The following is a 23989-nucleotide window of genomic DNA, read 5'->3' as shown; positions in this document are numbered from 1 at the left end:
TTAAGACTTGGAGGTGTGTGCTGTTTAGTTATTTTGATTGGCCACACTTCCAGGTCATAAAACCAGGGCCCAAATTTGACACATACCCAGGAGCAAATCTGGAACCTCCGTATTCCAAGACGGCCGCTCTACCTCCTAGGCCACTTCGGCCCCTAATTAAGAATTTGGGGACCCCTAGTTTGAGAATAACAGGAAAATGTGATAATTTCTTGAATCACTAGCCTTTCCCAGAAACGGGTAATTCTAGCTTCAGACAGCCAGCAAAATTTTGACGAGGGAAAATCGGATACACATTTCAATAAGATTCGTAGAATTATCCCAAACATGTGTTTGGCCAATCAAAATAGCTAAACAGCACACACCTCCAGGTCTTAAATGAAGCCACAAGATTGTTTTCTCACTCAACAAGGTTTTAGCCCAAGCGACTCCCAATAGAAATTGGGAGGAACGCCAGCCAGGGAAAAAAAGATGGACAGTATATCTACACCATGATGGCAATTACTTTGGTTGCCACCGCTTGGTTGCATTTACTTGTAGTGTCTAGTGCAGTACATGTTGAAGGCCAGTCTATAATATCATTGGCTGAAGGCTAAATTAACTTCCCTGGTTGACAATTGTTGACATTCAGATTAATTGGAGGATCATCAATGAAGACGTTTGATGCTTGTTCATATTTTATGTCAAAAAAATTAAACTGTTTTGATTTAGTTCTTGTGTTAATTTATCACATTGGCAGTTTTTACATTGCACAGTGTTGTAGTCTAATATTTCTTACTTAAAGCACAAGGAAAACTGCAACAAAACAAGGAGCATGATGGCTCACTGTGTTAACACTCTAGACTAGGCATGTTCCTTAAGCTCCTAGATTCAAATCCCACAAAGGGAGGCCTGCCTTACTCTTTCCTGCAAAGCAGGAGAGCAACGTCCATAACACTTAAGGCACAAGGGGAGAGAAAAAAGGACAAATACAACATAGAAATACGCTTTACAAGATCTAAATATACATCAAATACCCCAAATACAGAATGCCCCATTTCCCAAGTTTTTAAAATGTACTTTACAAACATGTTTATTTCATTGCAATATCCCAATTTGTCTATTGGTTTTCATTGGCCAACATTACATGAAAAAGCACAAAGGAACAATCAAAGAAATATCAGCTCAGTTGAGCACGTTCAACAAATTTATTTGAGCAAATGTATCAAATTATTTCAATAGTACATCAATAAAATAAGTTCACAGTATACAGATCTTCAAAAACTTTTAGGTTAACATCACATTTGGCAAACTAATATGTAGAGCACAGGTATTTTAGACCATTTTTAAAGACAAATTCATGTATGGGAGCAATAGGAAGTCAGGAACTGACCTGTCTTGGCTATCCACATTTAAACTATGTATAGATGACAAATCTAACACCAGCCAGTCATATATCCCAACCAGGAGACTTGACATTTGTCTTCAAGAATTTAAAAAGACCAGTATGATCAGATGCTGCTGACTGCTGGCTTTTACCAGTGTTGTTCTCAAAATGTTGTGCAACGCCATGGTAATTAATCACAATTGGGAAAAACCTCAAGTGGTGTTAAACTGGGAATATCATGGGAGACGGCATCTTGACAACTCCACTGAAGAGATTTGAGGGAAAACTGTATAAATAGGCAAATCAACTGAAATTACATAACTTCAAACAAAAACAATCAGTCTCAAATGCTCAAATAACCTATTTTATGGCACTAAATAACAATATGAAAACCTTAGGAAATGCCGCTCGGCTTGTGGGAGCCTTTTCAGGGCAGCACTCCCATCTATAGGCCAAGCGTGATCACTGCAGCATTAGTCTACTTTCCATTCACAGCCAAGAAAGGACTAGCATTAGTTTACCATAAAACTTACATTCAACCCTTATTGTAAGTTAATAAATCAAAGAAACTTCAATAATAATAAGAATAGTAAGACCACATAGGAGTTAATTTCAAGAATTGAAGACAAAGTGAAAGCACCAACAGCATTGCAAATTGTGCCTTTCTCAGATTGTTTTTAATTTGAAACTCCACAAGATTTTGACTCATCTACTTCTTCTCTTTCTTCTTTTCCTGAAAGGGACAAATATAAAGACTTATCATTACGGTGCAACCCAAGGGACGGGCTGTACTAAGACAAATCTTTAACCCATTCTGACCTGAGATCAGATTCTAAAAATGTCTATTACATCCTCACAGTTTCATTATTAACCCATTCTGACCTGAGATCAGATTCTAAAAGTGTCTTCGATTTTTCAAAAATAGCAGACCTACAAGCTCGTATCGCGCCACTCGGTGGCGCGATATGAGCTTGTAGATCTGCTATTTTTCAATAGCTAAAGCATAACATGATGCCAACACCAAAATGGGTGCCCGGTCAGAATGGGTTATACAGCAAACACATCAAAAAGTAGAGCAGCGTGCCATCACAAAGACCAAAATAATGTTAAATTATTATAACCTAAAAGACTATTCATAGTTCAGAAGTAGTATAAACAGACCAGAACCCATCACTCCGATAAGGAGCAAACTGAAATCACGCAATAGTGAATCTCAGTGCCCAGCATTCACCTACTGGCATGAAACTGTTTCACAGCAACATGCAATATCACAATTAAAATGTTTCAGCTATAAACGTACATTGTGATACCGTCTGACTGAGTGAAAGCACACCGTGTGTGCGCGTTGTTCTCTGTGCCGTTAATTTTATTTTAAATAATATTCTCCAATTAGAACAGTATTTCACAAGAACAATATTTGCTGTGACCACTAAGAATTCAATGAAAGAAATATATATCTTATGAAAGAAATATATATATATTTTTACATGATCAACTACGTGATATTGTTGCAGGCTGCACAGAGGGACGTGAGCAAAGTAGTGCAGATCACATGCACTGGAAGTACAGCTTGCAGCGGATTGGCTAGTTCCGCTACATAGCTTGGGCACATCATTATGCCATACCATGGTGGGACGGCAGGACTGAGGTTGTAAATTCACAGTTGTTGACCGATATATTTGACCGACATTAGGAAATTGAGTTCCTTAACTTCCTTGGCTTGCTGGAACTGTGCACAAGAAATATGATGCAGACTAGTAGTTTGCAGTTGCAGATAAGCAGATGAAGACGGACAACAACAGTTGTTATGAAGTGAGTGTTATGAAATAAACAGGGTACCTTCTCATTCATGGCAAGAAGAATCATCAGTTTCCTGAAGATTGTGACAAAATCAAGGAACAGGTCCACGCAGTGCCTTTAGAAGAATGCAAAGAAGTTTAACACACACACACACACACGCACACAATTAAGGGTCCAGCAGGGATGTAAACTAAAGGCATAATTTGTATTGTCAGTCAAAGACTTCAGTCACAAACTACCTCCTAAAGTGTTTGAATGTTCAGCGACAGCCAGTGATGTTTGTCACAAAGTAGCTGTGTCAGTGTTTACACAAGAAAACAGAATGTCCGCAAAGAGTATCAAGATGCACAGCCCAAAAGTAGGTAAATCTACTGTTTACAACTTTTCATATCCTTATTTCAGTCTCTGTTGACATATGACATGCAGTTCAAATAACAGGCTCAGCCCATGCAAATCCTTACCAGATATAGTCCTTGTCTCCATTCTCTGCTTTCTCAATGATGAGCTGAGTGTCAAACAGCACGAATCCACACATGATGATCAGCCCGAGGTACATGTGTGCCTGGTTGGAAATAAGAACCGAAAAGATGTAATAAGTTTCAAAGTCACGTTCCAAGATTCTTCACACTCAATGTCACTGCAAACAATTCATACGAATCCACTCGTCAAAAATGTCAGAGCTCGGTTCAGGTACCTTGAACAGCATGACGGAGCCAAAGAACATATTCATCACAGACATCAGGAACAACAGGGAGAGGCCAGACATCAGGGTGCCTGAGGACAGAAAGACAGCATTTCTTTAGGGCAGGCATACGTAGTAAAAATACAAAACAGGCATTCTTCATACTTCACTAGAAGCTGGTGCAGGGCAGCATGGTGATGGGCAGTTGTACCAATATGGAATTTCTGAGCCGTTACAGCTCGTTAATAACGGGTCATTCCTATAATATTTTGCATTAAAACAAGTTCCCACTATTACACACATGTAACGAGATCCATTACTTCAATTTCAGTTTAGTATATATTTTTGATAGCGAGGTCCCGACTCCCTGCATGACTTTCCAGGACTTTTCCATGAACATTGGGGGGCCATTGTATTGTGTATCCCTAGTGGTTCTAAGGGCACATTCACACCTGTAGTTCGGTAGACTCGGTGCGATTGGGGGGTGAAGACAGTTGCAACTTTATTGCATTTTTATTTGCAGTGTTTTCGCTCCCACTGCACTGCACACTGCACCGCACCAAACGTCACAGAGTTGAAACGGTGGCTCAGAATTTCTACCACAATGAGATAAATGCATTTATTTATTCTTTATAATCAATGTCAATTATTAATGTAATCCTGGGCGCTACACTTCCCCTGCCAAACTAGGGGGGCAGCGGACTGACCTCATGCTTCCTTCTATGCATGAGGAGACCAAGCTGCTTCTTTTCACCCGACGTAGCGCATGGAAGGAACACGTTATTCCGACCAGTTCCTTTCCCCTCCATCAGGCACCCCAGCTGTCCAGGGGGAGGTAGTTTAGAGACCACGATTACTGCATGTTTTTGTGAGGGTACCTACCCTAGGGGACGATAAATGCATTTATTTATTGAAATGTATTATATTACTTATACTTATATAATTGTTTTTTTATTACCACTTTATTGTCCGTTTTATCAATTCCATTGTGCTGCCATTTTTTGTACCAATGGACTTCCATCCATTCATGTTCATGAGATTGCATTATTGTCTCCACCAGGCCGAAGGCATGGGGGGAGAGTATGTTTTGCACTCCGTCCGTCCGTCCGTCCGTCCGTGTGTCCGTGTGTGTGTCCGTCCGTCCGTGTGTCCGTCCGTGTGTCCGTGAGCAGCTAATCTCGGCCACCGTTAACCCGGTCGATGCCACATTTTGCACACACACTCCCTTGATGCCAACGATGAACCTCTGCCCCAAACTTTCCAGAACGGCCTGTTATAGCGCCACCAGGAGGCCGCTTTGTGCAAAACAAGTTTTTGCACAGTACACCTACAGATTTTGTCCAAACATCACGCAAATTGGTACACAGTCTCTCTAGAGCCATTCAACGAAACCAGTCTTTCAGATTTCCAGAACGGCCTGTTATAGCGCCACCATGAGGCCGCTTTGTGCAAAACAAGTTTTTGCACAGTACACCTACAGATTTTGTCCAAACATCACACAAATTGGTACACAGTCTCTCTAGAGCCATTCAACGAAACCAGTCTTTCAGATTTCCAGAACGGCCTGTTATAGCGCCACCAGGAGGCCGCTTTGTGCAAAACAAGTTTTTGCACAGTACACCTACAGATTTTGTCCAAACATCACGCAAATTGGTACACAGTCTCTCTAGAGCCATTCAACGAAACGAGTCTTTCAGATTTCTCAGACTCCATCCTGATTGGTTAAGATTGGCTTCCAAAGTTCACAGGAGTGCTCAGTTTCAAACACACCGCGTGATTTCCGTGAAATTGTGCACCCACATTCCCACTAGGCCGAGGACGCAATGCCACATGAACAATTTCAACTCAGCCTCAAGGTGGCGCTATAACTGGCCGAAAACTGTTTTTACCTCTAACTGCACGGATCTGTGGATAACTTCACATCTGCTCATCCTGGTGGAGACCTGTGCCCAGAAGGGCACTTTTTCTAGTTGGAACTGGAAAGTCCACAAGTTCACTTTTTGGGAATGACTGCGGGCAAAAATCATTGGCTACTTCGTATGACAGGCCTGGGGCCGGTGCGCTCCAAAAATAGCAGATCTACAACACGTTAAGCCACATAGCCGGCTCAGGCACAGTGACAACTGGTCACGGACGGTGCACACCTGTTATTACCTAATCAGAGGAGAGAGGCGTGCGCTCCTGCGGTATTACTACAGCAACTGGAAGACACTCGGTCTACTTTTCTACTCCATATTCCAGTGTGCGGCTTTGACCAACCAACCACACACCCCATGTAGGTATACCATTATGTCTGTTATTGAGCTGGCTACTACATTCCACCTTGCCTTGGTGACAGTGACAGGACGAATGCCATCATTGAAGCCTAACCTAGGCCCAAACTACACCAATGACTCGTCATGATACTCCTTGCAACTACCTACGACAGAATGGTGCTTTAACAGCACATATCCCATATATGTGAATGGTTTTGCGGACGTGCTAATGTGCTAAGGCGGCTTGCATGCTGTGGTTTGCTACTGACAGAAATGTGCATGCACAAGGGCTGTCAAAGTAGGCCATCTTTTGTCGTTTCTTATTTTTTCGCCTCCTCTCTTCGAAGTAAGACTGGGCAAGCTCTAAACTGACTGGGCCTCGGCCCGCGTGGCCCAATGGATCCTACACCGGTGTCCACAGCAATGATGTTTACGCTGTAACATAAACCGCGGTGTTTCTGAGGCAAGTGTTTTTGCGACTTGACGTTAAGCGACACGCGTAGACACACACACACACACACACAGAGCCGGCTAGTGTGACACACACACACACACAGACAGAGCCGGCTAGTGTGACACACACACACACACACACACACACACACACACAGACGGACGGACGGACGGATAACTACGATGGAAGCTAGGGTTTTCTCATGCCAATAAAGCTGCTTTGAATGGAATAACTTGCGACGCAATGCGCCAACGTGCAACGGGACATATCAGACCTCTGCGACAAATACTAAAACGGTTTCATTGCGTCTCAAATCATTGGTGTGGTTTGGGCATAACCACCAGCCAACTTCATCAGATGCATAAGAATGGGACTGGGCTATGGGAATATGCCTATTTGAAGTAAATGCCTACTAAAGCCTTTTTGTAATTACTGCGAATTAAATACACGTTCTTTGCCATTTGGTGCAGATTACATTCACACCTGCATAGAACCGAATTCTGGTGCACTTGGAACGAACCGAGAATTTGAATTTAGAATTAGAATTAGTTTGATCCACACCAGAATTCAAATGAGCCTTCACACCCGCCCCAAAAAAGCGCACTGTCCAAAAATACGCTCCAGTATTCGGATTAATTTTAAAATATCCTGGTGTCAATGTGACCCAACACAAGATAGATCAACTAGCGCATTTTGGGCGGGAACCCCTTTTGGTGTTAGCATTACGATATGCTTTAGCTATTGAAAAATAGCAGATCTACAAGCTCATAGCGCGCCAGAGCTTGTAGGTCTGCTATTTTTGAAAAATCGAAGAAACATAGCTTTTTCAGAAAACTGTAAGGATGTAGAAGACATTTTTTAGAATCTGATCTCAGGTCAGAAATATCCTGGTGTGAATGTGACCCAACACTAAGATAGATCAACCAGATGCCTGTACCTCCCAGGAAGAGGTAGCTCCGGCGCTTGGCATAGAGGGCACTGAGAGTGAAGCAAATGAAGATGATGGACGTTCCCAGGAACGCCGTCACAATGATGCTGCAGAGAAAACAACAGAGCAAACAAAGGTCACACTTGTCCGTAACGTTAAGCACAAACTATGGGCTTGCAAATGGCATTAACGTTCCACGGTCAGAGAGCTAAAAAAGGTTGAGGACTAAATGTTTTTAAACTTCAGTGCATTTCAAAACTAATAACGAAACGCACACGGCAACAATAATATGTGCAAACATGTGAAATGACAAATAAAGTGAACCTTGAATAATACATGAGTCCTCAGCTCAGGTAAATTATTATCTGCTGGCCTATGACATACAAAGTGTCTGACCTATAGCCTTAAACTAAAAATAAATAACTCAACACACACACACACACAAGACTTTTTTGATTCAGTCGGATAACTACTGCAGGGCTAAAGTCCACCCAGTCATACCTTGGGTTGATAGCAATAACAAAGTCCATGGCAGGTCCCAGGCCAACACCTGGAGAGACAGAAATAAAAAAGGAAACATCCCCAATGTTAACTAAAATAACCAAATGTTGACACTAAATTGTGATGTTGTTGAACTATCAATTAACCAGATTATACTAAATTAATATTTTAGTTTGAAGATGCCACTTATCCTGTCTGCTTGATCAGTGAAATGATGGCTTTCACTGCAACATAATGTGTGTATAGACCCTAATATTTATGATGACAATATGCAAAAGACAACTGTGAAATTAGCTGTGCTCCAGAAAACCGTGTAGTACTAGTATCATGCCTTACAATGTTATTGTTGTTCCAACAAGCGCTATATCAGTTTACTTAACCTGTGAAGAAAGCAAAGCCAGCGAGGATGGCCAATCTCTTTTTCTCTGTCTCATAGTTGTGTGGAGTCATGGCCAGCCAGAACATCATCCCCAGAGAACCCAGCAGAGAAAGAATTCCTCCCTGAAAAACATCGGCCATTACATGAGCATATTATTCATGTCAAATGTGGACTACCTTTCTTGTTGCACAAACTTGTCTATTTAATAGCACCTTGAGAACACTGTACCTGCTACTTTTTTTTTTGCACAGGATGCTAATGTTTCCAAAACAACATGTACACATCTGCATATTATATTATGTTCAAAATATTATGTACACTCTGTACACACCTGCTAACACATACTGTATGTTTACATCTTTTAGTTGTTTGTTTAACCAGTTTCTCTATATTTTCTCTTCTCCCCCCCCCCCCCCCCCATCATGGAGACCCTTAGATCTCCATATATGGTTGTTTGTCAGTCCATCATATGTCAGTCTGACATCATCAAACCCTTTACACTCAAGACAGAAGACACGCTACAAGTACATATGGCCATGAACCCTGGCCATACCCGTTTTTTCATTGCTTTGGTCAAAGTTGATCCCATCATGCTAAAGCGACAGCACTCGCCCAGCAGTCTGCCATCACCCAGGCGGATGCGTGCACGCACCCGATCTGCCGCAGCAGCGCTACCTTGACATCAGGGATCTAGTGACATTCCCAATACCGTATATGGGAATATCAATATATGGCCATATATGATCACACCTCGTAACATCACGACATATCTGCGGTTTAAACCCGCACCTCTTCTACTACAGTGAATGGAAAAGTGACTGATGTTAGTACCGTCCTAAACTCGGCTCTTCGGTGCTACTGAAAATTTCTGACGAGCCAAAATCATTTCGGCACTACAGCGCCGAAACAGTGGTAAAATAGGAGTATGAATCGGCCCTAAGGCTGCTCCCACAGTAGTGACATCATTCCCAAAAAAGATCAAAATATCCACCGCGGTGACTGAGACCAGAGCCATTGAGTAATGGTTGAGACAAAGCAGTGAAAGGTCCTGAAAGATACATAAGGTCAGTCTTACCCAATACCCTATCTTTCTGTTTTATGAACACAAGGTTGCTGTACTTTATACCCATGAGGTATAAAGTACAGCAACCTTGTGTTCATAAAACAGAAAGGTAGAGAATTGTTCACAGTTCCCAAGTTGTTCGCAGCGGTCATATTAGCCAAGAACAGTTGCGATATTCTCTCCTAAATGAAGTGCATACATATCTTAGCCAGGTCCTCTACTATTTGTGCCTATGACATGTTCACAGATACAAAAGTATGTTTCAAAACCATTTTACTCATCTTGAGTTGACTCTTGTGGTGCCTGCTGTGGCTTAGTGGATAAGAAGACATGGTGTTACATAAAACTATAAATGTGCCACGTCTCTGACTGTGTGTGTGCACGGTTGTAATGCACGCAACTCGAGAACCGTTTGCCCCACCAACTTCAAATATGACACACGCGTTCCACACCACCACAGGGAGTGCAGTGCCCGGCCTGAGTCGGTGGCATACACCGTTGTCCACAAACACCACAGTCCCCTCACCTGTAGCCTAGGTCCCAGGCTTACTAAAGAAAAGCCTGGTCACAACGTAAGGCAGAGAAGCTATCGGCAGATGTACCGTCCGGAACATCCGTCAGATGCATTTCCCCCGGATACGTTATTTTCCTGACCAATCACAAGATTCACAACACTCGTTTCATTCGCAGAGAATGTAAACTGATTTGTAAAGCATCAACTTCCACCCAAACAAATGATAGCCTCTACAGCGTAGGTCTTGCCCAGGTTGCCTCACCTGTGCAATTTCCAGCCTCTGGCTCAGCCAATTGAGTTTGCACTCTTCACACGGACAGATACAGAGATCTCCATATACAGCAGTGATGTAAACAGGTTTTCAATGTAATGAGTCCCAGGATGCAGGGATGGTCTTTTAGAAATGAGTCCCAGGGACATTTTATGAGTCCCACTTCAACGACGTTAGGAGTCATATTTTGCCATTTTTACAAATTGCAGCATTTAACTCCCATTTCATATGGTTATAACGTGGTTATATTCATGTAGAAACCAGAAGAAGAAATGATTATTATAACTAAAGCTACCAAATAAACTAGAATAAAAAAACAGTACAGTAGTGCATCCCGTGGATGCAGAGGTCGTTGTTTTATTGTGTCCCTCAACTATAAACTGTGTTTTGGGATGCAAAATGCACCCTATTTTAATCTCAGATACAGTATGGGCACAAAAGGGACACGGACAGATAGTTAAAACAGGTGCTATGACAAGTTGACAACGGGCATTATTTATAGGTTCCCAATTTGGCCGGTGGCCGACGAGCAGGTACAGGTCTAGTTGCAACAATTACCATTAAAGACATTTGCGTGTCTGGGACAGACAAAATTGTCTCCCGAGTCCTGATGTAGTGTTGCCCATCTACCGAACAAATTAACTATAAGGGCATAAACAACTAATGATGATGACTAACCAACTAATGAATATAAACTGAGCGGTTGAGACGAAAAACCATCTAAGTCCATAGTAATTATTATCCATAATGTATAAATTATGGATAAGGGGTCTGGACAGATAGACCTTTTCGGGAGGAGTCAGAACAAATTATGGATTTAGATGGTTCTTCGTCTCAACTGCTGCAAGAGAGAAGATTCAAACAAAATAAACAGTCTCCTTTAGATAATTCCTCAGTCCATACACATGCATGCCCATTGCCCAAACATTCCCTTAGTAAAAACAACCACTAGATGGGAGCCTCACTATACCGTTTGATCAATCGTGAAATATAAATTACAAAGTATAAGTAATGATATCTCATTATGCGTTTGATGACAGCTTTTTAATGACTTCATCCGACTTTAATGACTTCATCCGACATCCGCATTGCTTGTTATGTCAGGATGATACACAAAGAACTTAGACCAACTTCAAAATATCTTCACATCTTAATAAGTATGTCATATTATATAGATACTTGAAGGGGAATTCCAAGTCCTGTTGTGCTATGATATATCAGTCTTACCTGAAAGAGACGAGTGACAACATGCACATAGGAGCCCGCTCCAGCCACGAACATGCACACTGCCAGACTGGAGTACACATTCTTCAGGTGCACCTGGGTAGAATGAGGGCTGGAAACAAAGTATGTGGGACAAGGTATGCCTGTAAATAACTAGGAGGAAATTAATGAGGATTTCTGGTTGATCAAGTGCGTACATGGTCAGTTACACATGCTACATACATTTGGGAGAACTTGAAGAGAGCATCAAAATTGATGTTGCGGTCGAACACGTTCATGTTGGAACCCGGGCACTGAGATCCGTAGAGATTTCCTTTTGATCTTCAGCTATCCTGAGGAGGGAGAACAGAATAGATTACACGCCATTGGTAGATTATTAACAGTTGCGTCTTGTTTTCAAGACAACTAGTCTGCAGCTAAACACAGCCGAGATGAAAGTAACAGTGGCCGTAATTCGGCCTGTAGCTAGACAACTGTGTTCTTATGACAGTGTCGCATTGACATAAACAAAGCCAGGTTATTATATCAGACTGACACGGGTAAAAGTACCTGGGTGAGAGTTAGCCCCAATAGGTGAGAGTTTGCAATCTTAAATAACGGCTAACAACTTACGCCAAGCATTAAACTGTTTTGATTGTCAGACTGCTGCCAATAAGCTTACTGGCAACATTGCGTAGCGTTACAAAAATAGCCAGATAGCTATACTTAAACAGGTCAGTAACATTTATCAAGATGTCACGAAAAGTCGAAATGTTAATGGCGCATGATGAGATCGAAAGTGCTAAGCTAACGCTAAGAGCTAACGTTAGCCGAATGGCTAGCTAACGTCTATAGTAATGTCACTAACCAAGCGTTCGACGTGTCTTTTATTCGTCGATAAACGATAGAACTTACAAGCTATGTGGAAAAAAGGCATACGGGAAATGTTGTGATAACTTACTCAATGCTAGGCTCTCCTCCTCAGCTATGTTTCAGGTTTAATTTGCTTTCTTCTTCCTGCTTTAGTGTTTTTTCTTCTTGGGGAAAATAGTAACGTAACCTGTCAGTCAGCCTGGTGTGATGATGACGTTATCCAAGTAACGCCCATAAATACGTACGAGGTTTATTATACAAAACTAAAGTACACATCTATGTTATATTTATTGGACATTCTCTAATAATGGATGAGATCGTATGTATTAAATATACAAAGGTTACTACTACTAAGACTACTACTACTACTACTACTACCATTATTATTATTATTATTATTATTATTATTATTATTATTATTATTATTATTATTATTATTATTATTCGAGGCTGCAGCTGGGTGCCCCTCTTATTGGTAGCAGTAGATTAAACTACTAGCAGTAGATTAAACTAATTAAAAATACTACTATTAAAAAATAAATAAATAATAGAAAATGAAAAATACGATTAAAATAAAAAGAATCACACCCGTGTGAACGAGTGGTGCAACTCCCCTCTCCCCCTGCCCCCCCCCCCCCTCTCAATTCAATTCAATTCAATTAAATTCTATTCAAAGGGCTCTCTCTCTCTCATTAGCAGGCATTGAGGCAACAGTGCAGCACTATCTCTCTCTCTCTCTCTCTCTGTTTCTGGCACAACATCGCCACTTTTGCCCCTACTGGTACTCATAGTCACATACATAGTCAAATAGGTTAACATCACGGACATTGCTGTTCTTTGGAGTGGTGGTTGCACCACTCAAAAAAAAAATAACCGTGTGTGCGCACGCCCGCCGCGCGATCGCGGTGTTTAAACTAATAAACTAGCTGCAGCTAGCTAGTCACTGTCTGCTATGTAATGTGTAATACTAATAATCCTTGAATTTAGAGTTAAACACGTTTATGTTTTAATTATTTGGCGTTAAACCGTTGAGTCTGCTGGGTGACACATTATTTAAATTACACTTCCTGTATGGCAGACGGTAATCTAATCTGTTTGTTGGTAGTGGTACACCTAAAATGGCTGCCGTAGTCGTGTTTCATGTTGTGGTTGTCGTAAAGGTTTACGTTGTTTTAAACGAGCACTCACTCTGTGAATTCGTGGCTTAGAATGTCTTTATATTGGCAGAGTAGAGAACTCCCCAGGCTCATTCTAGACTAGGAACTCGAGTCCAGTCAGCCTCTAATCGAACCCGTTTCTGTCCGACACCCAGCTTCCCTGGACAGTAGCTTCTACTGTTTTTTTTCTCTTTTTACTACAAAGTTTTCTGTCAAATAAATTGACTTATTTGACTTAACTTGAGTTTAAGTAAATAAGCTTAAGTAGGCTTAAGTGGTTAAAATATTTAGTATAAAATAATACTAAACTATACATTTTACTATCCATTGGGATTATGGTAGATTTTTGCATTTGTCATGGCAGTAAATAAACTCATAAATTTACCTGAATATCGTGACATTTCTTAATGAAATGGGCTTTCCACTTCGTTTGAGCTCTGGATGTCTCTCAAACATTTGTCAAATTGTCACATACTAAATAACTGGGACACCAACTCATGTCCTTTTGTAGAATTTGTACTACTGAAGGCAAACAAGTTGACATAAGATTGAATCATAAACACTGTAGACAACATGTAGTGTAGCCTAAAGGTGAAGTTTAATCTACACAATCATTCTTGCAAAAATGCCTATTGGAAGAAATACACATTGAAATTAAAATGAAATCATTTTTTATTTCCGCACCTTTTCAGAAATGAATTTAATTTGGTATGAAAAGATGCACAAATTTATTTTGATGAACACTAATCGACAGATCTTACTGTCTGAACAAATACTTTTGGTCAGATGACATAATAGAAGGTAAAATGTTTCATTTCTTTCATGTAGTTGTCAACATACAGGCAATAATTGCACAAAACATTACATCATCGAATAAGCTTGACAAAGGAATCAATCCCACTTATTCTCAGTTTTTACAAGGTTTTTATGAAAAGTCAGGTGGCATACAAATGGAGATTTTGAGGTTTCAAATTAACTTTTGTCAAAATCCTTTAGACTGAAGTTTGTAAAATGTATACAGTTGGTACTTTTCTTTGACATAAATTACTTGAAGGCAAGGCACAAACAAAACTGTATTGTTAGTTAAACACCAGGCCAGCAACAAAGTATAGGCAAACAGATTACACAACAAAAAGTTTGGCAGTAAAGAGATACTGAACAATACAATTTTTGGCCAATAAATACACAAAACACTCAAACAGTAAAAAATATTCATCATATATGATGATATTTTCAAGTGTTGCACTGCAAGTACCACAACTGCATGATATTACACTTGACCGGACAGTGTTTTCTCACGCTCAGCATGACATTAGAATGTATAGGCCTCATGTCTCTGCCTAGGCAGAACACTGTTTTGTAAAATTTATACTATGTCGTATGACAGTGTCGTACTGAAAATAGCACATCTACAAGCTCAATGCAATTTGAGCTATTTCTGGAACGACAAAGTATAAATAAGGGTTTTCTCTGTCCGAAGTTCGAAGGCACAGTTGTTACTTTTAGCACTGTCAATACAAAACAACAAGTGCAAGTTTTGTCATTTAGTACTAATGAAAGAAAAAGTACATAAGGAATTGACATAACCTTGACTGAAACGTGGCATTTACGACAATCTTATGTGCCACCAATGCATTCCAGTGTGTCTGCTTTCAAATGACCATAGAGGAATTCCAAAAGTAAGAGTTGAGCTGCAATCACTTCACTCCTAGCCAATGTAATCAAATATTAATCGGACTGCTTCAATGACACTGTATGTTATACAGAAATGATTATCTTTACAATACAGCACAAAGAAGCAAATATACTTTGTTTTGCTGCTCATTTATAGATAAGACAAATGTCTAGATCTGCTGTATGAAATTACTGACTGGCTGCACAAGAGGTATTGTCTATGTAAATACAGAAGGATTGCATAGATGGACTATGTTTATCTTTAAAAATAGATTTTGTTATAAAATCAAACTAGAAAAGGTAACATAAAATTTGTATAAAAAACGGTTGGAAATTAAAGAATGAGCTGATGTATTGGTTTGTTCCTTAAAAGGCACAACGATATAACAATGTTCCCGAATCAGGGCAGGAAGGCTTCTGCTTTGGCAAAATAACCACTTTAATATTCATATTCACTGGAGTGATTGTTAGTGGACTACTTTGGTTTTTCTACCCCGTGTCCCCAACCATTCTGGCAGTGCTTCCAAAAAAGGACTCTATTCTGAGCAATGAGGTTCAGAGAGATGGCCTCGGCCTGCACTTTGCATTAAACCAATGAAAACATTGGTCAGTTTTCCATAAATTGAATTGTCCTAGTCCTACATTGACGCACACAAAAAAAGAAAAGGAAAAAAGTAAATTAAACTTTGAGGCATGGACACTAACTCAAGGTCTGGAAAACCGACCCAGTATCTTTTCTTTACATGTGGGAATATTGTAGCATAGAAGTATTCCAGAGCTGAACAGGGCCCTCCCAAGTTAAAGAGCTACGGTCCTCGTAGCTGATCCAGCCGGGTGTAAACATTATCAGCTTGACTCAGGTCCTCAAAGACAGGCAGAAGGTTGAGCAGCTCAGCGTCATCCACATCATCAAACCATGACACCACGGGAACCTGATGGGAAACAATCAAACATTCCCATATAAATAAACCACTCGATCCCATTCACAACAGGCGTTAACATTTTTAAATCCTCAAATTCAACTTGCACCTTGATAATGTGTAGATAGTGTTTAGTAACGCCCATAAAATACTATAGGTGTAAATATAGACCACTAAAAATACAGTGTGCGGTTGTTTTCCTTGTTCATTTTTGGGGCACCGTACCCTCTCCTACGCACCTGTCGCCTGTAGGTGTGCAAAAGCTTTGCTTTTCAGACGGTAGTTTACCGAAATACAACAACAACTCACAGCATTCTCCGGGTTAAAGATGTAGGAGGCCGGAGAATTGTCCAAGATTAGGGTTTTGTGGAGGTCTCTGCCCAACCTACTCAAGTCCTTGACATAGCAGCCCTGGTGGAAGACGCAAGACTCTCGGAACAACCGGGTCCGGAACACACCGCACTGGTCCAGCAGGTCAGTCACTGGATCTGCATACTAACAGAGGCCGTGGTGGAGGCAAGCAAACACCAAAATGAAGGGAAGACAGAAGCATTGTATGCTGCAGGAAATGGGTAAGCTAGAAATTGTATTACATTTTAATATGTCTCCAAAGTAAAATGAAAAAGGAATAAACTATGAATGTAATTATAATGGAGAGGTGATTACTGAGGTGACTGTAATGGCAGTAACAGAACATTTTACTACTATGTACCTTGGCAAGACTGGCTGTGAACAGAACACATTCAAACATCTCTCCCATTCTCTGTAGGAATTCATCCACATATGGCCTCTTCAGTACGTACACCTGTGCAAAGACAGTTGTGAGAAAACAACTTAACCCACCAATAAACCTTTTCATGCTCAATGCTGTTATCAACTTTCATTTAATTTCCACATTTGCATAATGAACTTATATACAATGTCTGTCCATCAATCAGGTGCTATCGGCCAATTCCTGAAACAAGTAATCAAGAACAGGCCGTGCTGGTGTTAACCAGCCTATCCTGGATTACTTGAACCAGGCAGAGGCCCAAAAAGAGGAGTCCACGACAGCACGGGTGGTCCAAGGCATCACGTTACAAGTTGAATACATTTCCACATGTCGAATGGTCAGCAGATCTATGCTCGAGTTGAATTAAAGGATCCACTACACTTATCTGGTTAGGCAATGGTTATAAAATAAATATTCCACAAGTTATACATGCAGTTTTGGAGGACACGGTTGAAATTTGTTAATTTCCTCAGATGATTTTGCCTTCCTTTAAACTTCCCTGATCAAATGAGCATCTGGCCAGCAGAGGGCTCTTAACACCCATAATAACAAAACCTGGATGATCAGCGACAAGACCCATCCCTTTTTAGCTCAGCAACCACTGCAAACACATCAACATAGTACATACACAAACACAATCCATAACCCCCCCCCCCCACACACACACACACACACGCACACACTCTACCTGGTGTGTGGTCCCTTCTATCTCCACAGGCACGATGAAGTCTGCATTACTAATAGGCTGTAGAGAGAACACAGAGGGAGATGGTTGGCATGCTCTCTCACATGAGCTGTGCTGTGTACGTTCACATGGCATTACATAACTGAACACTGAAGACCATGAACTCCATGCCACTACCATAAATCACAGTACACAGCCTGTTCCCCAAACATTTTAAGTGAACTAGAAAAGAAAAACAGATTGACAAAACAATCAGCACAAGACCAGGCCCACCATTACACACAACAGTACATACAAAATATAATTACCGTAGTCAAAAAACACTATAAGATTTTAAAGGAAAAGTCCTATTAAACATCTGAATCATGCGTTCAATTAAAATATTCGCCTCGGTTCGTTTGTGCTGCGCCAGGTCGTGCCGCGCCCGTTCGTGGCGCTCGCGCAAATTGTCTTTGCATTGACTTCGTATCGCACCGCTCTAAGGGCCGATTCATACTCCTATTTTACCGCTGTAGTGCCGAAATGATTTCGGCTCATCAGAAATTTTCAGTAGCACCGAAGAGCCGACTTTAGGACGGTACCCGCCCCACCGAACCTCAAATGACGTCACATTGTAGGCTCTGCAGAGAGTATGAATCGCGCCTTACAATCCAAGTCTGAATGGACCTTTAGAATTTGGAACCAATGCTATTGGATCTTTTCTTAATAGGATTTTCAAAATCCTATAGGATCCCATTAGACATTTTCAAAATCCAATAGTATTTTTCGACGAGGGTAACCAGTCTAAATATTTGGCCTTTTTGTGAATTATAGGAAGCTCTTGTGTCCACTGAGATAATTAGCTGCATTTAAGTTAAAGGGCAAAACAGTACTTAAAGGTGATGCAGCCGTAGTACTAAAACCTAGGAAAATGACACGGACATCACAGGATAGCCTGTTGTGGTACATTTAAGCCCGCTTTATGCATCAGCGACTAAGTGTCACATGATGTCACTCGAAAATAAATGTTTGTGTTTTCAACCCAAAGAATTGTCGACGCGTCATATCGCACTTTTTTCAGTTGAAAATACGTTTGATTGTTTGTGGACGGACAAAGCACAAATCATGCTTTGAAACCGTATCTGGCACCTTGAAAGAGCTGTGCACCAGGGTTTCGTCCAGGTCTATAACCACACAGATCTTCCCCTGGTCATGGGCCGTCACCTCAGGCAGTAGGCAGGGCTCCAACTCCTGTGGCGATGCAGAAAAACACACAAACAACTTTACACATCATTTTTGTGTACTGAAAAAAAAAATACAAAAATACAGCCCAGTGATTTACGGAAGCAGGGAACGAGGGGTCATAATGCATGTATATCATGTGGCGTAACAGAATAAATATGATATACTTCTGTATACGACCATATGCCATGCATCATTAGCATAACAGCTAGTATGTCTGTATAGTGTTTTAGCTTTGACCTTCTCTTTAGCTATAATTACAAGGAAAATAATAAATTGCATGGAAATAATGTATCATAAGAAACTCATCAATGAAGGAGAGCATGTTATGATAGATAATAATGTACATTTTATGAGCAACACCATTCTTTGATAATACAATCATATTTCACTAGCAGTGAGCTCCGTATACAGTAGGACCCCATAGGCGCCAATGATTAATTTCAGTCAGACCGGGCAAGACAATAGCCAGACCCCACATATGCTGTTTCCTGTTTGCTCCTGTTGCTGAAGGACACTCCTCAAAATGAACAAACATGGCATCTCATTAAAATGGCGCTGGAGTCCTAACCAGGTTGACACTTGGTGTCAGCCCTAAGCTTTTGCTCTCCACCTCAGCAATTACAAGGCACATAAACGTAATACAGCATTCTCTGTCTCCCTAAAAGGATTGTCAAGTTGCTCAGCTGTTCCAATCTTCCTTAGAGGCTTCAATGGGAACATCAAAGCAAATCCATATCCACAGACAGTTCTGATAAGGGAGAATGCAGAAAAGGAGCAGTAGTGGTTTTATGTTGTAGTTAGTTATATGAAAGAAAATGTGCTTTTCAAGCAGTACCGAAGAGTTCTTATAGATGACATGTCTACTAGTTTATTCCTCAAGACGGGCAAACTAACCAGTGCACATTTGTATGTTAAGTTCGAAGGTCTGCTAGGATTAGTATGGAGTTTAACAAAATATAACTGTGCCTTGCATCAGCTATAGCAATCACATTTGTTTACAGGCATATAAATCATTCCTGGCATTAGAATGACGTTACCTTGACAACCATGCCATTTTCCTGTGACTCCAGCAAGGCATGCTGGGAAGGTGGTAGTGGTTTGGGGCCATCCTGTGCTTGGAGGCAACAGAAGAGTGCTTTGAAGATGTTACAACTCCTCGGCTGTTTCAGGGAAGACCGGCTCACCTGGCCTGTTGAGTGAGGAGAAAGAGACTTTCATGAGCAAAACTAACAAAAACGGCATGCTTTCAACATGTGGACACTATACAATGGGAGATGAAAGGAGTTGGGATGTATATATCTTATATTTATCAATCAAAAATATTGATTCCTTTCCATTATGAAACATAGCGAGATATTGGTTGCTTGCAGCACATGTGTAGAATGAGCATAATCCATCAGTCTACACAGGGATGGCACAGCCTGCACATGAAATCTGTTTTTAATGAGCCTGACTCTACTGCTGTTGTTGCTGCTGCTGGAAACGGCTGCCTGGTACATGTTATATAATCACAGAGGGCGGGAAAACCCACACTTTTCAGCAATACCTTCAGCGGAAAACACAGACAGAAAACATTCCAACCATTTTAAACTCCCAAGACCGAACTGGTGTTGCCTGGCAGGCTTGAAGCTAGCCAGAATAGCCAATCAGTCAGTCAGTCAGTCACACCTCAGCGCTCTGTGCGAGTCTTTGATCAGTCACTGTAAATACAGGCACGCTTCACAGATGTGACGTGCTGTGAGCTTGTAGATCTGCTATTTTGGGGGCGCAAGACACTGTCAAAGACGGAGCATAAATTAGGCATCAGAATGGGAAAAAACATTCTTGACAGGACTCAGCTATGCAAGTCATGATCTCTACGGAGCGTTGCATGTGAGGACATGCACATGGGAGTATATTTTGAACAAATCGTATACCATGGTACAGTCAAGTGACTAAAGCCTAGAAACCATGGGTTTATTTAATCCATACTGTATGTTATCTAATCTTGCCCCATTTATTTGTTGCTAACCCGTGTGTTGACGCTCGGCTCATTATATAGCCTACTTTTTTCTGCAGTCATAACACAACCATGTTATAACAGACAAAGAATATTGGACCAGGATGTGAACACTTTAATGTCTAGCCCACTGCCTCTGTTAATAAGATGGTCTCAGCATTAATACTAGATTCAAAACCTTGCCATATATATCCTATGGATGTGATTTCCAATGGCTTGTCACAGCATTATTCTACTGATAGGAAACATTTTCATGAAACCAGAGCATATAGGCTATGTAGCCTATAAAAATTATTACAATAACATTAATCAAGTCAATCAACCAAGCAATGGAACAAATTGTAAATGAATGCAAATCGGTGAAAAACAAATTGGTGCTCAGTCAAAGGGGGGGGGGTTATAATTGGGGCATCCATCTTGCAAAAATATATAATATAATCATAATCACATACTATACTAAATACTAATACATTAAATTCGCCGTTATCAATCATGGACGGAACACAATCAATTAGCAAAAATCCTTTCGAGCGAGGGGGAAACGAGCAAAAAGAATGAATCTTTGAAACCGCGCTACAATGGGCGGCAGGAGGAGGGCGTGTGCAGAGGGGTGTGTTTGTGCATTCCACTGTCAATACCGCGGCACCTGGTATTTCTATGGCTGTTCACTTCATGTCTTTCCCCTTTAATCCAAAAAAAAAAAAAAAAAAAAAACGATCCAGACAGCCAGGGCTTATTCCCTGTACGGGTTATATAACACATCTACAATACATTATGCGTCACGTAATAGCCTATATCTTCTGTCCAGTTCCCCCCCCCCCCCAACATAAAACAAGATCAGAAACGTTGAAATAGTACTGTATAGCCTGCTATTCCCCATTTCCCACTACGAGCACTCATCTGTGCTCCCCCCCCCCAAGGCTCTGAACAAAACAACATAGCTTACTGTAGCTACAGCGGCTGTGGTGACAAACGTGACCATACTGTACCCCCCCGTAGTATATGGAATGTGCCAAACAGCTCGGAATCAGATAAACACGAGTCGTTTATTTTAGAGAAAGATTGTGATCATCAAATAGCAGTTGTAACGCTAAGCAGACACATTGCCAAATCTTAGGCAACAAAGATTTGTATAGAATAGAATAATAGTAATAAGACTAAAAGAGTGAACCGAAATAAAAAACTAAAATTGGATCAGCAATTAGCCAAGCTCTGTGGCTGGCATTCATGGCAACGGCGTGGAGGCTATTGATATAAATGATCTGCAATTCGATTCCAGCACCTAAATGTTTTCATCCATGGAAAATGTCAAGGAAACAAACGCTCAAATCGCCTTACGGCTGCATCAACTTCGTCAAATATATAACAAAGACTTCGTTATAACTAGATTCTATTCAAATATAAGGAGCAATTGTATTCCAACAGTTGCGTGGATCTCTGCAGGTGTTCACTCCTCAAGTCCATTCCTATAATCAGCAAAACGTCCATTACAGCAAAACACCGCAGGCTACCTATATTTCACATAGCTTTATATATGTCTGTATTTTACATCGATTAGGTCCAAATAACAGATCAATTTGACATGGGGCCAAAAACAGCAGAGCAATGCGCTTTGAGGTGATCGCGCGCAGCCCAACGTCCGCAGCGCTGAACTGTCAAATGGGCGCACTGGGCTTTTTATAAGCAACGCTCAATATACATATACAGAGTTCCAACATTTATACAAATTCACTTGTTTTTTTATTGGACGTTAGATTGGTAAACAATAAAGCAGAGTAGGAATCAACGCGTAAACTCGTCGTACCTGTTTTCGGTGACACTTGAACGTCTTCTTTCTGCACTTGGGTGATAATAGAACTTTCCATCTGACAATCACAGAGCCCTCGAGATCAAATCCTGTCCCCGAACGCTGATGAGGAGCCTTCATTAGGTTTTATTGAAAAGTTACTAAAATATTGCCGAGATTAACTGTCATCCGTAGGCGCGCGCGTTACAATCCGGATGAGAATAGAAAATATCGGTTACAATGTTTCTTCTCGTCTCGTCCGCCGGGGAGGGGCAAGGCACTTGGGGATGTTTTGAAGGCTATATTTGCTGCTGCGTCTCGGGTTGACTTTATTGCTAGTAATATTAAACGAACATCCCCCTCCTGCCGCGGCGAAGTCCTCACTTTAACACCAGCAACAACATGGAGAATCCAGGCGAAAGAAGGAAAACAACCGAGGAAATGGGGCAAGGGGGCCGGTTTCAAGTTCCCCTTACTACAGATAAACAACCTCGCCAAATAGGTCCCGGAGAGTGACGGAAAAGACCACAAATACACCAGTCGGCTGGCGTTTCTGATGCTAAAGCGATTCCGGATATCGTTCCGTCTAAAACTTTAGTTTTATTATTATCCGAGGCTTTGTTTTTCTTCGGCTGGGACTCCGCGGGCGCCTGGAAACCGTCGCTCGCCTCCGATTGGGCGTTGGGAAAGTGGGAGTTGCAAAGGCATTCCTCTCTATTCTACACGCTCTACACTAAACACATTCCAGCGCTGCTTTGCTTTGACATAAGGCGAGTATAGGGACCAACCATTATAGTTTTATTATAGCAAGCACTGAGGCTGAGCACACTACAGTGTTCATATATATACTTGTAAATATAATTACACGATGTCTTAAAAGACAACAAAGAATACCGGTAATACGGTATACGATCAATATGTGGTGGTGGTGGTGATGATGATGATGATGATGATCTTTGATGATGATTATGATAAGGGTATTGGTAATATTCTTAAACGTAAATCATATACATTGAGTCTTTACAATGGACAGAAAACATTTGTTAAAATAATACACAATTAGGCTATTCTTGGAAATATTTTTGCAAGAAAATAATATATTCAAGCTGCAAGCTTTAAGAATACACATTGCATTTAATTTGTGTCCAGTGTAAGTGTAATATAAGTACAATACCACAAAAGAGCAAAATTTGACTTTTAACATTTTTGAACAAAATGTACAGTTGTAGGCCTACATTGTAGCACATTGACACCATACAAACAAACAACTGAAGGCAAACAGGGAAGTATAGAATTCAGTTTTTCCAAATACGTAAGCTATAACTTATGCGGACAGTGTATACTTTAATGAAGTTGAATTAGACCAGCCTGTACCCACAGTGACCACAATGTATGGCATGGACAAGAATGACCCAGCTCTTTGCATTCCAGGCATAAAACATAGGGAAGCAGCATCAACTTGTCTGTGTGTGTATATACAAAATAT

The 23989-nt window shown here is 40.9% G+C and overlaps 2 protein-coding genes across 2 annotated transcripts; both read right to left on the bottom strand.

Moving 5' to 3' along the window:
- Positions 1 to 1170: 1170 nt before the first annotated feature.
- On the bottom strand, positions 1171 to 12499 carry LOC310861208 (putative Bax inhibitor 1). The gene is made up of 10 exons (XM_083768559.1): positions 12375 to 12499; positions 11657 to 11766; positions 11438 to 11546; positions 8364 to 8484; positions 7984 to 8032; positions 7492 to 7589; positions 3858 to 3937; positions 3625 to 3725; positions 3203 to 3278; positions 1171 to 2096 (listed from the first exon to the last, which is right to left on the bottom strand). Exons 2-10 carry the CDS (start codon positions 11710 to 11712, stop codon positions 2073 to 2075), a joined length of 714 nt encoding a protein of 237 aa, XP_083624685.1. The 5' UTR covers positions 11713 to 11766; positions 12375 to 12499; the 3' UTR covers positions 1171 to 2072.
- A 1520-nt stretch (positions 12500 to 14019) lies between these two features.
- Positions 14020 to 23151, bottom strand: ctdsp2 (CTD (carboxy-terminal domain, RNA polymerase II, polypeptide A) small phosphatase 2). Its single transcript, XM_083768623.1, has 7 exons — positions 22522 to 23151; positions 19756 to 19907; positions 18623 to 18724; positions 17498 to 17554; positions 16750 to 16842; positions 16347 to 16532; positions 14020 to 16049 (listed from the first exon to the last, which is right to left on the bottom strand). The coding sequence occupies exons 1-7, from the start codon at positions 22580 to 22582 to the stop codon at positions 15924 to 15926; spliced, it is 777 nt and encodes a 258-aa protein (XP_083624749.1). The 5' UTR covers positions 22583 to 23151; the 3' UTR covers positions 14020 to 15923.
- Between the last annotated feature and the right edge of the window lie 838 nt (positions 23152 to 23989).

Source organism: Protomyctophum parallelum, assembly GCF_964188405.1.
Source record: "Protomyctophum parallelum genome assembly, chromosome: 7".
NCBI classification, from domain to species: Eukaryota; Metazoa; Chordata; class Actinopteri; order Myctophiformes; family Myctophidae; genus Protomyctophum; species Protomyctophum parallelum.
The sequence above is the reverse complement of the archived record's forward strand: the minus strand, read 5'-3'. Positions and strand labels throughout refer to the sequence as shown.

What these genes read in the sequence shown, in the direction of transcription:
- ctdsp2 (XM_083768623.1), bottom strand. Translation starts at nt 22,582, where the DNA reads ATGGAAAGTTCTATTATCACCCAAGTGCAGAAAGAAGACGTTCAAGTG. An exon ending in AAAATGGCATGGTTGTCAAG is followed by an intron (nt 18,725 to 19,755) that starts GTAACGTCATTC and finishes GCATCGCCACAG; the next exon opens with GAGTTGGAGCCCTGCCTACT. An exon ending in TCACAGCCAGTCTTGCCAAG is followed by an intron (nt 16,533 to 16,749) that starts GTACATAGTAGT and finishes GGCCTCTGTTAG; the next exon opens with TATGCAGATCCAGTGACTGA.
- LOC310861208 (XM_083768559.1), bottom strand. Translation starts at nt 11,712, where the DNA reads ATGAACGTGTTCGACCGCAACATCAATTTTGATGCTCTCTTCAAGTTC. An exon ending in TTGTCACTCGTCTCTTTCAG is followed by an intron (nt 8,485 to 11,437) that starts GTAAGACTGATA and finishes GATGTTTTTCAG; the next exon opens with GGAGGAATTCTTTCTCTGCT. An exon ending in GCTCCGTCATGCTGTTCAAG is followed by an intron (nt 3,726 to 3,857) that starts GTACCTGAACCG and finishes ATTTCCAACCAG; the next exon opens with GCACACATGTACCTCGGGCT.